General features: G+C 36.8%; 1 protein-coding gene across 2 annotated transcripts in view; it reads left to right on the top strand.

The window, feature by feature from the left end:
• Positions 1-14,027, top strand: part of VWA8 (von Willebrand factor A domain containing 8) — a 391,316-nt gene that overhangs the window by 167,012 nt on the left and 210,277 nt on the right. For both annotated transcript variants that reach the window (XM_036249886.1, XM_036249887.1), the window contains exon 21: positions 12,221-12,297. In XM_036249886.1, the coding sequence (XP_036105779.1) occupies positions 12,221-12,297 (77 nt within the window). The remainder of the gene's footprint in view (positions 1-12,220; positions 12,298-14,027) is intronic.

Below are 14,027 nucleotides of genomic sequence, written 5' to 3'. Positions count from 1 at the left end.
ACTACTGCCATTGGCATGTGTGGGGCGGGTGGAGCCTCCTGGAGTTCCGTGGGCAGAGCTGTGCTTTGCTCAGGGCTGGTGTAGAGTTGTGCTCTTTCACTGCGCCTTTCTCCACCCAGATTTCTTTCTTGGGAATGTGTACTTTTTCAGTCATAGTAACAGATCCTTCGTCAACAGCTTTGAAAAAATATTTATTAGTGGTATTTTAGTACCTCTCTTTATATTTTTTGCACCTTCTCACCTTCACTCTTATTTCCATGTTATAAGACAAAACAAAAAGAACAAGACAGGCAGGTGAAGGTGAAGCTGATAGATAGGTTGAGGATTGCTGACTCTCAGCTCTCATGGGTAGTGTACCTGGTGTTTTCACTCAGATGCAAAGTGATGACCATCTGGGAAAAATGCCCATTTTAATCAAATGATTTATTTTGAAAATAAGTAAATCATTTGTAACAGTTGATCTGGCTCCTTTCTTTCTCTTTGTCTTTCTAAAACATATGATGGTTACGCAAAAAAGGAAAAAAAAGTCAATCAGAAGTGAAACTTTGAGAATTAATATTAACAGAGAAGCCAGGAGTGGGTTAGTATAAACATATAATACAGTGTTAATGAGAGCTCTTTTTTTTTTAATCCTCACCTGAGGATATTTTTTCCATTTTTTGTACAGATAGAGTGGGAGGGAGAGAGAGGAAGGGAGAGAGAGAGAGAGAAACATCGACGTGAAGGGACACATTGAGTGGCTGCCACCCGCACAACCAACCAGGGCCGGGGACAAACTGCAACCAAGGTACGTGCCCTTAGCGGGAACCGAACCCGGGTCTCTCCGGACCGCAGGCCGACGCTCTAACCGCTGAGCCAAATTGGCCAGGGCAATGAGAGCTCTTAATACAAACTGTCTGTAGATACAGACTACCCATCCTTCTGTTTGCAAAGTAGAAACTGGCTGAAGTTCATGAACAAAACTTTCAACAGTTGACGTCGTAAATTTAGAGATGTTTTGAGAGATTGCTCTTTACCAGTGGCAGTTTTTCACAGTGAGGAAATTAAAAAGACTAAGAGTGTGTTGATTTTGAGAAAGCTCAAGGTTTATCATCTTTATTAAGCTAATCCCACCTTTTCTTTCCACATAATACTCTTCTCTATGAAGATTAGACAAGATTTCATAACCGTTCCATTGGGAAGCTTAACATCATTAACACCATAAACATCACTTATGGCAAAATGAAAGTAGTCCTTATCTTCTTTTGGTGAAATAAAGTTGATTTTTAGGGCAGTTTTATAACTTTATTCGACAATCCGCAGTTAGTTCTTGTCCACTTTAACTATCTGTAGATTTCTTATTTTAAAGTGGTGACAGGTACGTAGGTGAACAATGTATAGAGCTTCTTTGATGAATCTTCATCCTCATACTTCTTCTGGACAACCACACCGAATACAGTATCGGACATTCCTTACTCCCTGGGCCCAGACACCTTTGTTGAGCCTTTGTCAATGTGTACACATAGAGTACCCCTGTTTTTCATGGCAAATTTCCTGCTCTCTTCAAGTGCCCAAGGGGCACGCTTCTTGAAGCCCACTCCACAGATGCGCTTGTGAATGCCGATGGTGTGTTCTGTGGTCACTACCTCGCTGATGGCAGAACAGCCCTTCTTCTCACCCACCCTTCTTTGTGGGAGCCGTTATGCTGGGCCCAAGTTGGAATGAAAGCAAAATTGATTTTTTTCTCCTTTTAATTTTCTATGTGGGATTTTAGAGCACAGTGCATCTACTTTCCAGTAAGTGAGGCAGAATTACTGCCTGTCAGACATAGGGAGAGGGTGCCTGGAAATTACACGTTTGATGGTCCCTTAGGATATAGTACTGCACATTGTAGAACCATTTTTATATGCTGTTACATGAGTATCTTCTACTTACTATAATTATAACATGATAGGTAGCTTTCATGCAATTAGAAGTTTCCTACTGGCTTTTTAAAAAAAAAATCATAGCATGACTTTCTATTTATTTCAACTTTATTGAGAGGGTAAAAAGAGAAATGCCTATTTATTTTCCAGTCAGTGGTACTTTTTCTGTCCCAGTTCTACTCAAGTTAGTCTTCCTTCCTTGCCATATTTTCTTCTGATTTGTAGAGCTATATTTTATTTGATATACAAAATACTTATCGTGAATATTTTGGGTTATAGAATCAGCCTATATTTTTATATTGTTTAAAAACTTTATAAGAACTTCTGTTTTTGTGTAGGAATACTTGAGTTTTGAGAGGCAGATGCATTTTACTAGATGTGAAGGAAAAAATATTTTATCAATATAACGTTCTAAAATGCTTGGGTACCCCTTACATAAGAATTATTTTTAAAATATGCAATATTTTGTTTTAAGAAATGAAATATTAATTATCTACAGATAGTGATGTTAGGCAGAATTGTAAAACAAGTCATCAAAATGTAATTTATATTTAATGAGACAAAATTAATAATTCACAATCACTTCTACACTGAATATAGTCCAATTATTTGCCAGGTTTATAAACTTCTTAAAATTTTTAAGCCAGCCTTGTAATAGCAGTCGGTGAGATTTTTATATGTAAGCTCTTCTAGTAGTCCACAGACCCTATATTTTGCCCGTACCAAAATTCTAATATAGTATGCCTTCCTTATCAAATAAAAAGTTAGCTCTGGCTGGTTTTCATACAGAATGGCTTCTCTCTCTGACTGTCATGTGCTTCATGTTTTTACAATACTAATTCTTTAGGTACTCTTTTCAGCCCATGGTCATTTCCGACCAGCAGGGAAATCAATCTTAGAAAGCCTCTCTTAATTTTAATTTTATTTTCCTGCTAAAAGTTGAAAGTGGCTCTGCCTTTCCTATTAGATAAAATCTCTTTCTTAGGGAGACACTCAGAATGACCTATGACCTGTCTCCAAACTACTTTTGTAATTCTAGTTCTTCCAAATTAGAGGCTCTTACCCTCCCTGGGTACACCATGCCCTTTTGCCCCCCCCCCCATTTTTTATAATGTTTGCTCTATACAGTGCTCCTTCTCCTCATCTTTGCCAATGACTATCTTGCCAATTTTCAAGAGCTCTGATGATTTCTTTACTCTCTGAAGGCTTTTTTAGTCTCCCCAAATAGAAATAATCTTGTCTTCCTCTGAATTTTTACAGTGTTTTATCATTATTTTGGTTTAATTTTCTTTTCTTTTTTTTAAAGCCTCACCTGAGGTTATTTTTTCCATTGATTTTCAGAAAGTGTGGGAGGGAGGGAAGAAGGGAGGGAGAAAGAAAGGGAGAGAGAGAGAAACATCAATGTGACAGAGACACATCGATTGGTTGCCTTCCACCCAACCAGGTCGGGGGATCAAACCTGAATCCCAGGTACGTACTCTCGACCAGGGATCAAACTTGGGACCCTTGGTCCATAGGCTGACACTCTAACCACTGAGTGAGCCAGGGCTTCTTTGAAAGTTGTGACAAGTTTTTTATTTGTTCTGTAATTGAATTATAAATTTATTATGAGCAAAGATTAAAAATGGTAATATTTGTATGTTTTACGATTTCCAATGTACTTTTTTTGATCATCTCATTTAGTTCTACAACCCTTTGAGATAAATATTTTTATTCTCCACATTTCAAAAATAAGCAGACTGAAGCTCAAATCGGTTAAAATATTTGCTCACGATCACACAACTAGTTGGTGACAGAGTTAGGACTCAGACCTGCAAAGCTCATGCTTTTGTTTTTCATCAGATCATGCTAATTCTTACTCTAGTAATAACAACAACAGTAACAATAATAATATATAATAGGTAACTTATATTAAGTACTTTACATACAGAGTACACACATTTAAATTTTTTCTATTATAAAATATTTTAAATATATTCTACAAAAAGTAAAGTATATAATGAACTCCCTTGTACCCATCACTTAACTTCAACAATGATCAACATTTTGTCCATCTTGTTATATATATTTCCCCAACACTTTTTATTTTATTTATTTATTTATTTTTTATCCTCACCCGAGGACATTTTTCCAGTTTTTACTCAGATAGAGCGGGAAGGAGAGAGAGGAAGAGAGAGAAACATTGATGTGAAAGGGACACATCGAGTGGCCGCCACCCACATGACCCAACCAGGGCCGGGGACAAACTGCAGCCAAGGTACATGCCCTTAGCGGGAACCGAACCCGGGTCTCTGTGGACCGCAGGCCGACGCTCTAACCGCTGAGCCAAACCAGCCAGGGCCCCCAACACTTTTTAAATGTCATCTTTCCTATTTTTTCTATTATTTTATTTTTTAACTTATCTTTATTGTTGAATATATTACAGATGTCCCTCCCTTTTTCCCCCCTTGAGCCCCTCCTCTCCACTTCCACCCTGCCTTCCCCATACTATTGTCTGTGTCCATTTATTATGCATATATGCATATAAGTTATTTGGTTTCTCTCTTTATGCCCCACCTCCCCCCTTTTCTTTCCGGTTTGTCAGTCTAACAACCAATTTGTATTTCTTAATCCCTTCATTTTTTCACCCAACCCCCCTCCCATCTGGCAACCAACAAAGTGGTCTCTGTATCTATGAGTCTGTTTCTGTTCTACTTGCTCATTTTGTTTGTAGATTCAATTGTTGATAGATATGTATTTATTGCCATTTTATTGTTCATATATTTTTTTTATCTTCAGGAAGACCCATCAACATTTCATATAATATTGGTTTGGTGGTGATGAACTCTTTAGCTTTTTCTTGTCTGAGCAATTCTTGATATGTCCATTGATTTTAAATAATAGCTTTGCAGGATAGAATAATCTTGGTTGTAGGTCATTGCTTTTTATCACTTTAAATATTTCTTGCCACTCCCTTCTGGCCTGCAAAGTTTCTTTTGGGAAATCGGCTGACAGCCTTCTGGGCGCTCCCTTGTAGATAACTAACTGCTTTTCTCTTGCTGCTTTTAATTAAATGTCATCTTTTAATATATCTTTTACATAATGTATTTTAGTTATAAATATCTCAGAATTTCTCTCTAATGTAACCACAGTTCTATTATTACATTTAACAATCAACATCCAAACAAAACTTGATTATTGCATTTAATTAAAGTGTCTCCCAAGTCTCTTTCAAAGAGAATGATAACTCTCCTGTTTTCTTTATCCAGAGAGATGTTGGCCAATTTTCATGAATAAAAACATTTTTTTTTTTTAATTCTTATCCGAGGACATTCCTGCATTAATCTTCAGATAGAGCGGGAGGGAGAGAGGGGGGAAGAGAGAGAGAGAAAAACATCAATGTGAGAGAGACACATCAAGTGGCTGCCACCCACACAACCCCAACCGGGGCACGTGCCCTTAGTGGGAACCAAACCCAGGACTCTCTGGTCCACGGGCCAACGCTTCAGCTGCTGTGCCAAACCGGCCAGGGCAATACAAACATTTTATTCAGAATTATACCAAGATTGATAAACTTAGTATGAGGAAATATTTTCTAGAGTAAATTTCATTAAGCCAATTTAAGTTCTTAATGAATTTATACAAAGAAATTAAATGATATTAATTTCTTCCACACTAGAAATAACTGCTTTATTCTCTAATTTTTATAGCCTTTGATTTTGAAATCTTTTATACACTATGAAAATCAGTAAACATATATTTAGTGCCAACTAAGCAGGACTTCATGCATATTGTTACTATATAGTTCTATATAATTATTTATATCTTATTTCATCTATTAATTATAGACTTATTATGACCGGGAACTAAATTTTTCTCCTGGTGCAGGCTTAGTTAATGTTTGTTGAATGAATTAATATTGAAATACTGTGAATATTTTATTGACCAAATTAAAGAATTTCTTGTGTGAATTTTGCTAATTAATGATTTGAACTGAGCCCTGGCAGATTGCTGTGGTAAACGTCAGAAATATACCATGTTGCTATGCCAGCATAACTGTCTAATGCCTGTGGAGGGGCTGAACAGTTTGTTCAGAAATTTTCTTGCCTGTGTCCCCAGCTGGTAGTGGCAGCAGGGAATTTGATAACTAAGTGGGCTGTACTTGTAGCTCCAGCAGCCTGGGAATCCCAAGACTATGAAATACTTGGTTTCATCAAATATAATGACGTTCATCTTTATATTATTTTGTGTCCCTTCTCAAACCCCTTGTTTAGTGAATTTGCCTGAATTACAGTGTGGAAATTCTTTGCCATTCTGCCACATTCTCTTTACTAATTAGTTTGTCCATCCATTATTTCTCGGTGAATATTTATTTTGCATTTATTTTGAATTTTTATTTTGTTTTTGCAGACATACTGATCCCACCCCACCCCCACATTACCCCCAATATTTGCCATGGCTGCTTTGGTCATACCTAATGACCAAATTACTCAAAAGTATATATTTGTCATTTATAGCAATACAGTATTTCAAAGGGAAATTGCAGGGATGTAGATTTTATTATTCCTGCTTGAAAAGGAGGTTATGACTTTGACAGGAAGCTTTCTAAGTGTGTTTTAGAGTCATGCAAACTAGCAATGCAATTGAAATGCATATATTCCAGCTTGACTTCTGGGTACTATTTGTTGGCTCTGTTTTTGAGGTAACCCATTTATGCAAATGTTTAAGATTCTTTACTATTCTGTTTTAATAATTTATGTTCTGATTATATAAGTATTGCATGTTCACTGAACGAATTTGGAAAGTAAGAGATTTCTAGTGATCATATAGCAGCAGTCTCTTATTTATAAGATTAAAAATATCAGAGTCAGATAATGTTTAGAGATCAGATTGTCTAGGCCCTCTTTATTTAAATGAGCAAATCTTGGCTCAATTGTGGTAGAAACTCCACCTGAGAGAGGTTAAGCAGGGATCACAGGCAAAGTCTTCTAACTAGTGGTATAGTAAGGATATTTTCAGGCTAGTTTTAAGCAAAGCGTTGGAAGGTTCAACATTTGAGGAGAAACTTAAGCTTAAAGAAAAGCAACTATACTTTATTTCTCATCATTTTACTGTAATAGTAGCTTCTTCATTTTTTATTATTGATTTTAGGTGGTATTTGTTAATGACATTTATATAGTAGCTTTTCTAAGAAGAAAAGCAGAAACATCTCTAAATATTATACAAACGGATCTAACTCTATGAAAGCTATATTAAAAAATTGGGGGGAACTGGAAGGAAGATCCAAAGCTGAGACATTTCAGAGACCATGAGAGAAAGCTGAGCACTGGCCATGGCAAACCCTCACTTGGAGTCCCTTTAAAATATTACTTCCCCAGAAGAGATCTGCCTGACTTCCTCCCTGAACCTTAGGCACCATGCAGGGAGTTCCAGGTGCATGAATTAGGTTATTTTACAACCTTGCAGTGACTGATCTTTGACTCTGTGACATCAGTACATAAACTCTCCTACAAATTAGCTCAGTGCGGCTACCTCCTGACATTCTGTTCTGCAATATGGTGAAATGGAAAATAGCCCAGTCTGTTGAGTCAGAATGGAATTGTCTTCAAAATCCCATTGGGTGTAGGGTTTTTAACAGCTTAGAACTTAAGTTTACTTCTCTCCAAAATAGATACCATTACCTCCCACCCACATGACTGGCAAGAGGATCCAAGTAATGAAGTACTGAAAGAATGTGTTCAGACAGCAAAGGGCTCCATAAATGTCACTTTCCATTTTGTTTAATAAAAGGAAACAGAACTGTCCTGGAAGAGGTTTCTACCTCCTGTAATAAGAGCAAATTACATGACTTCTCCTTCCTTTTCTTCCCTCCTTTTTCACATTTTAATAGTTATTACCTGCAGGTTGTATTTGAGTCACCAGTGATAGGAACATGAACAGGGGGACAGTCCTGGCCTCAAGGAGTGTGTCTTCTTGCTGAGGCACTTGACACATTGCTGGAGTACAGTGTGGTGAGTGCTCTAAGAGACAGTGGTTTAGAAACCCAAAGGGGGAACCATTCTCGTCCTCAGATTTGAAGGAGAGAAGACAAAGCACGAGTCAGGGAAAGTTTCCGAGAAGCAGGGGCATTTCATTAGAACACTAAGGGGTGAGAGGAAGATGACAGATACATGGGCAAGGATGGGCTCTTCTTGTCAGAACAGACAATGTGAGCAAAGACGTAGAAGTACATAGGTCTGGACAGCTGGCTGATTAGGAACATGTTTGAGTGAGACTTGCAATGAGCCAACATAGCAAGCTTGCAAGTTTGTCTGCTTTGATGGGGATCTTTCAACTGTTAAGTCCCAGGGCTTAAGTCCCAGAACTTAAAATTCCATTCCTAGACTCATGTACTCTTCGCTGCTTTCCACTCCTCTTTAGCCCTTTTCTTTTACTCCACTCCTTGCACCTTCTCCCCCTTGACAGGATGTGGATGGAGTTTTCCAAGGTCTGTATTTTCCTCTTGCCCAGGAAGACAAACCCACAAGCCCTTTTTGTCTAAAGGATTTTACTGCTAATCTCTCTGAGGAAACAGGATAACTAAAATAGTAAGCCTGAGGAAGTGGTAAGAGTTCCAGTCTTCAAAGTTCTTCAAGTCACGGTTCCTGATCTTTCATAGAAGCTGAGGCGTGTTTACTTCCTGTCCTCAGTGCGATTCCTGTCTGTGGGGCCGACCATATTCCCTGTTTCTCCTAACCCTGTAGTAAAGGGCCATGTGACTCCCACCTCTGTGACGGTCCTCCTTTCCCATACGTTGTCCTGGGGAACACAATGGGACAGAACAGTAATTGATAAGTGCCATTGTGATGAGACAATTTCTAGCTTAATTTTAAGATCTCTGATTATACAGGTTCCTTTTCCCTTTAAAATGTTCACTCACTAGCCGGCTGGTGTGGCTCAGTGGATTGAGTATGATGGTCCTATGGATTGAAAGGTCCCAGTTGGATTCCTGGTCAGGGCACATGCCTAGGTTTTGGGCTCAATCCCCAGTAGGGGTGCAGGAGGTATCTGATCGATGTTTCTCTCTCAAATTGATGTTTCTTTCTCTCCTTTCCTTTCTCTAATAAATCAATAAAAACATACAAAAATCTTTTAAAATGTTTACTCACTAAATGTCTTTAGTAAGAGTAAATAATGATGTAAAACTATTTCATGCTAATTTTTATTAAAGGATACAGATTGTATATACAGAATAATGACTAGTAAGTATAGATAAATATGCACAGCAACAAAATACATACGATAGCAGATTTGTCTTAGCTGTTGCATATTGGGAAGTGCTTCGTTTTCTAAATTTCCCAGTGAGAAAAATGAGTATATGTAGCTTTTATAATGGAAAGATAAGATACTATTTATTCAGTAAGGTAATCCGTAGAATTTTTGTTTTAGGTAAAAACTATGATGGGAAAGAGAGCAGATTGCTATAACTGTTTCATTTTGCTCAGTATATTTACAGAAATTTCTTCCTAGGTTATGCTTTTGGCATTTCCTCCAAGGAACTATAAGAGCTTTAAAAGTTAAGGTGGAAACGACCTGTTTTAGAAAAATAACAAATTGTGGGCTGGCTTGTCATGAGTCTGGAGGCAGAAGACCAAACAGGACCCTTTCTAGGAGTCTGAGCAAGATAATGGGCTATCCTTGAGTCATGACGTGAATTGGAGAGGAAGGAGCAGATATGGGAAGCACGTACTGCAAAGTAAACATCCAAAATTAAACTGCCTTTAAAAAAATAAAACTAGAGTTCCCTCTTCCACCAGCAAATTCACTTCTCCTCCCCTGTTTCATATGCCAGTAAATGGTACCACCTTCCACCCTGTTGTCTAAGACCGAAACTTTGACTTCTCCATCTCCTCATCCCCACATCCAACCCATCACCAAGCCCTGCTACTCTTTTCCCCAAAGGTCTCTTAAATCCATCTATTTATCTCTGCTCCTTTGTTAAACCACCACTATCTCCTGCCTGAATTTTTTAAGGAGTTTCCAAACTGCTTTCCTTCTTGCTCTCTGCCAGACCATTCTACCAGAGTGATTTTTCAAAATGAAAAGCTGAGCCCATTACTTCTCTACCTCAATGGCTTCTTAGTTCCTTTAGGAAACAGTTCAAACTCTTTTAAGTGGTTTCCAAGACTTTGCTGGAGCTGGATTCTGCCTACTCTTCTAGCTTTGTTTCTCACCAGCTATGGCAACTCTTCTCTTGGAATGTCCCCTTTTGTAATCTCCATAGCGCTGTCTCCTTGTCATTCAGATCTTAGCCAAAAAGTTAGCAAAGGCAAGGTCTTCACTTCTGAATCATCTTAAATCACCACCTATTTAGTATCACCTCTCCCTATCTTAATTGTTTGTAGAGAGCTGATCACTATTTGATAGTTTACTTATTTATTTGTCTAATTATATCTTGCTACCTTTCTACCTACTTTTTCTCAGTTACCTGTCAGTCTGTCTCCACACTTCTGGAATAGAAGCTCCAGAAGAGCAGAAACCTTATCTTTTTGTTCACTCTTATCCCTGCTGATACATGCCAGCACTCAAAAAATATTTGTTTATATGTTGAATGAATAAGTGATCACTCTCCTGGATAACAGTCTCTCGTCTTATCAGTATATTTTGCATGTTGTTGCCATGTTAACCTTCTTTAAACATTGATTTCATTGTGGCTGTCCCAGATCAAGGATGTACAACATATCTTAATTGCCTGTTACTGTCTGTGCATGCTCCCTATCTCTGTCTTATTTATTAAGTAGTTGGTAATTATTCTAGTCCCCTTAATCTCACTGTGTCTATCATCTTGTGGCATATTTAATTGACCAAAGAGAAGAAAGAGATTCTAAAGCTATTAGAACCTACATCTAAGTTACAGTTGCTTGTTTACACTGGTGCTTGTCCTCTGTGCTCCGAATATATATATATATCTTGCCTCCCTTGAGAACTGTGATGGACACATTCTCATATGCCCTTTGAAAATGTATCTTACAGGAACTGTCACAGTGTTAGGACAAAGATGATGCTCAATCAATACCCATTCAGTCTTTGGTGCTTGTAGAATCCTTCTCTTCACAAGATATGTAGTAGAAATGCCAATAATAATACCTGCTTCCCTTTAGTGGGTTTCTGTTTTTGCTACGATACTTTCCTCTTACTTTTATAGGATGGATTCTAGGGTTGGGGAAAAAGATAATTCAAGGTCCAAGTTACCTAAACCAATTACAAATTGAAAGAAATATAATCCAGAATGTTGGGATAGAAGCATGAACACCAGGATGAGACAGGCCTGGATTCGAATCTGGCTTCATGAGGATTAGCTGTTTAACCATGATATTTATTTATTTTATTTTTTTTAATGTTTTTAAATTAAATTTATTGGGCCGACATTGGTTAATAAGATTATTTAGGTTTCAAATGTACATTTCTATGATACATGATCTGTGTATTGCATTGTGTGCCCACCATCCAAAGTCAAATCTTCTGTCACCATATATTTGACCCCCTTTTCCCTTAAAATGGGGAAATTGCATGGATTTCCATTTTTAATAGTCTGTCTTCCACAAAAGGGCAGCAACTTCCGCCATTAGTAATTGATTAGGAAATTAGGACATTTGTAGGAAAAACACATACAGTTGAGACTTAGTAGTAGACCCTGGTTATACTTTTAGGTTTCCAAGGTTTTAAAGAATTAGAAAGTGGAACAAAAGGAGAAGAAGTGAGTGAGTAAATATAGTGTTTACCTCTTCCTGCAACTGAAAACCATACTCCTGAAGAACTGATTAGAAGAAATCATGGTTCTTACACTTACTTGATCACCTTTGATGCTATTCTTCAAATCTGAAATAGTTAATATTCTGCTGTAATGTTGACACTTCAATGTAAAATTATAGGAAAGGAAAAAACAATATGTTTTAATTTGTTTTTTAAATGAGAAGAGTTTAGAACTAGTGTATTTAGAAATAAAAAATTTAAAACCCTGTATCATAGAAGTTGTGTTATATGTGTTTGCTAGTTTGGTTTTGATTAACAATAGCAAAAACAGTACAACTTTGAGGAAATAGGTTTTGGTTAAAAAAAAAAAAATTCTTTTGGTTTGTTTTACCTCCAGGCAAAAACTTTATTTTTTTTTTAAGTGAAATAAGCTGGTCAGAGAAAGACAAGTACTCATGTATGGAATCTAATGAACAAAATGAACTAACAAAATAGAGACAGATTCACAGATAGAGAGCAGGCTGACAATTGTCGGGGTGGGGGCATTGAGCAAAAAGGAATAAAAAGAGAAATAATTTTGTTTAATGCTTTCTGTGTAATTACAGGGTGTAGGAAAAAACAAGATTGTTGACAGATTTCTTCACCTGCTCAATAGACCTCGAGAATATATCCAGCTTCACAGGTAAGATGGAAAGACCCACAATCTCTTATGATCTGGTTTAATCATTTCATTTTACCTCAGTGCAACTTAAAACTACTTTTTTAAAGTCCCATTTTATAAACCAGTTTTGTTTCTGTTCCTCCTGCACTTATCTCTCCTCTCCTTAAAAGGTAATAAAACCATGCAAAATTTATTTTTAAAGTGACTAATACTTTATAAACATGAATTAATAGATATTTTGTGGACAGAGAGTGATGAACATTATATTCTAGCAGCAGATTTCATCAACATAAAGGCTCTTAAATTAGAAGAAAAATATGTACAGGTAACCCCACTCTACCAAGAAGCTAAAATAGCCCACAAGGGAAAGAACAAGCTGTGAATCTCAGGTATGATTAAGGCACTCAAAAATATGGAAGTAAGTTAGTTTCTTTGCCTTTCTTGAAAACACTTCATGGATTATCTAATTTGTATGGTCATAATGCTTGGTCAGGGATAGTTTTTAATCAAATAGATTTTCTAGACATGAACTGTTTTTAGATTTATCAGTGAACCTATTCCAAAGCTCTTGAAAATAAAATAAAAGCAAGTCAAGGTGGGGTGGTGGGAATGGAGGGAGAGGAAGTGAGGGGGAGGGGGAGGAGGAAGGAAAGGAGATAGAGAAATTAAGGAATATACCAAGTAATAATCAACTTAAACCTATATTAAATTGTTACTGTTTTAAGCTCAGGAGATAAAAAATACTGTGTAGTAGAAAGAACATTGGATTGAATTGCAATAACTGTTTTCTTGTTTGGGTCCTTTCACTAAATAATGATAAGTTCTTGAAAGAAAATTGTAGGAGAAAATAAGCAGAGTTCATGGGCCAAAAGAGAAGAGACCTAAAGTAAAGTCGAAGGATGGTCAAAACCTCCCTTTATGGATTTATACCTCTGGCTATCAACCAGTAATTGGTACCAGATTAGTCCTACTACAGTAAAAACTCACAAATGCTGGACAAGACTCACAAACACTGGGAAAAGAACAACTACCAGGGATAGCTAGGAGCTGAACAACAACCAGGACTCCCACAAGGTTAGGAGCCTTCACTAAACACGCCTGGTATTCAGAATAAAAGCTACTCGACACCCACCATTACACAGTTAAACATAAGCCTTGAATAAACAAGGATTTTTTTATTTACCATTATTTACAAGTTTTCTCATATGAAATAACTTTTGTATGAGTTTTTTCTCATGCAAAATTAATTGTTTAGCTGAACAAACTTAACCTTGAGTGAAGGAAGACTATAAAATCCAGACATTCATCAACATAGCATTCATAATGTTAAGCATTCAATGGAAAATTGCTAGATATACAAAGAAGTAAGAAAATTGATTAATAGAAATAGACCACAAAATGATAGATAATGAAATTAACGGACAAAGACTATAATATATTGCCAGGAATATTTTTGAACATTTAGACTTTAAATTTCTTCAACCTGATAAGATGCCTCTGTGAAAAACCTACAACTAACTTATATTTAATAGTCAAAAACTAAATGCTTTCTGGAGAAGGCAAGGATAGTCAGCATTATGCTGGAGGTCCTAACCAGTGCAATAAGGTAAGAAATATTAATAAATGGCATACGTGCTGAAGTGGAAGAAGTATAACACTCTTTTTTTAGAGATGACATGATTGTGTGTATAGAAAATCCTAAGAAATTTATAAGAAAAACAATAAAACAATTAATACATGAGTTGAACAGG

Source organism: Molossus molossus, unplaced genomic scaffold (genome assembly GCF_014108415.1).
Source record: "Molossus molossus isolate mMolMol1 unplaced genomic scaffold, mMolMol1.p scaffold_m16_p_9, whole genome shotgun sequence".
NCBI classification, from domain to species: Eukaryota; Metazoa; Chordata; class Mammalia; order Chiroptera; family Molossidae; genus Molossus; species Molossus molossus.
Note: the sequence above shows the minus strand (reverse complement) of the source record. Positions and strands in the feature narration are given on the sequence as shown.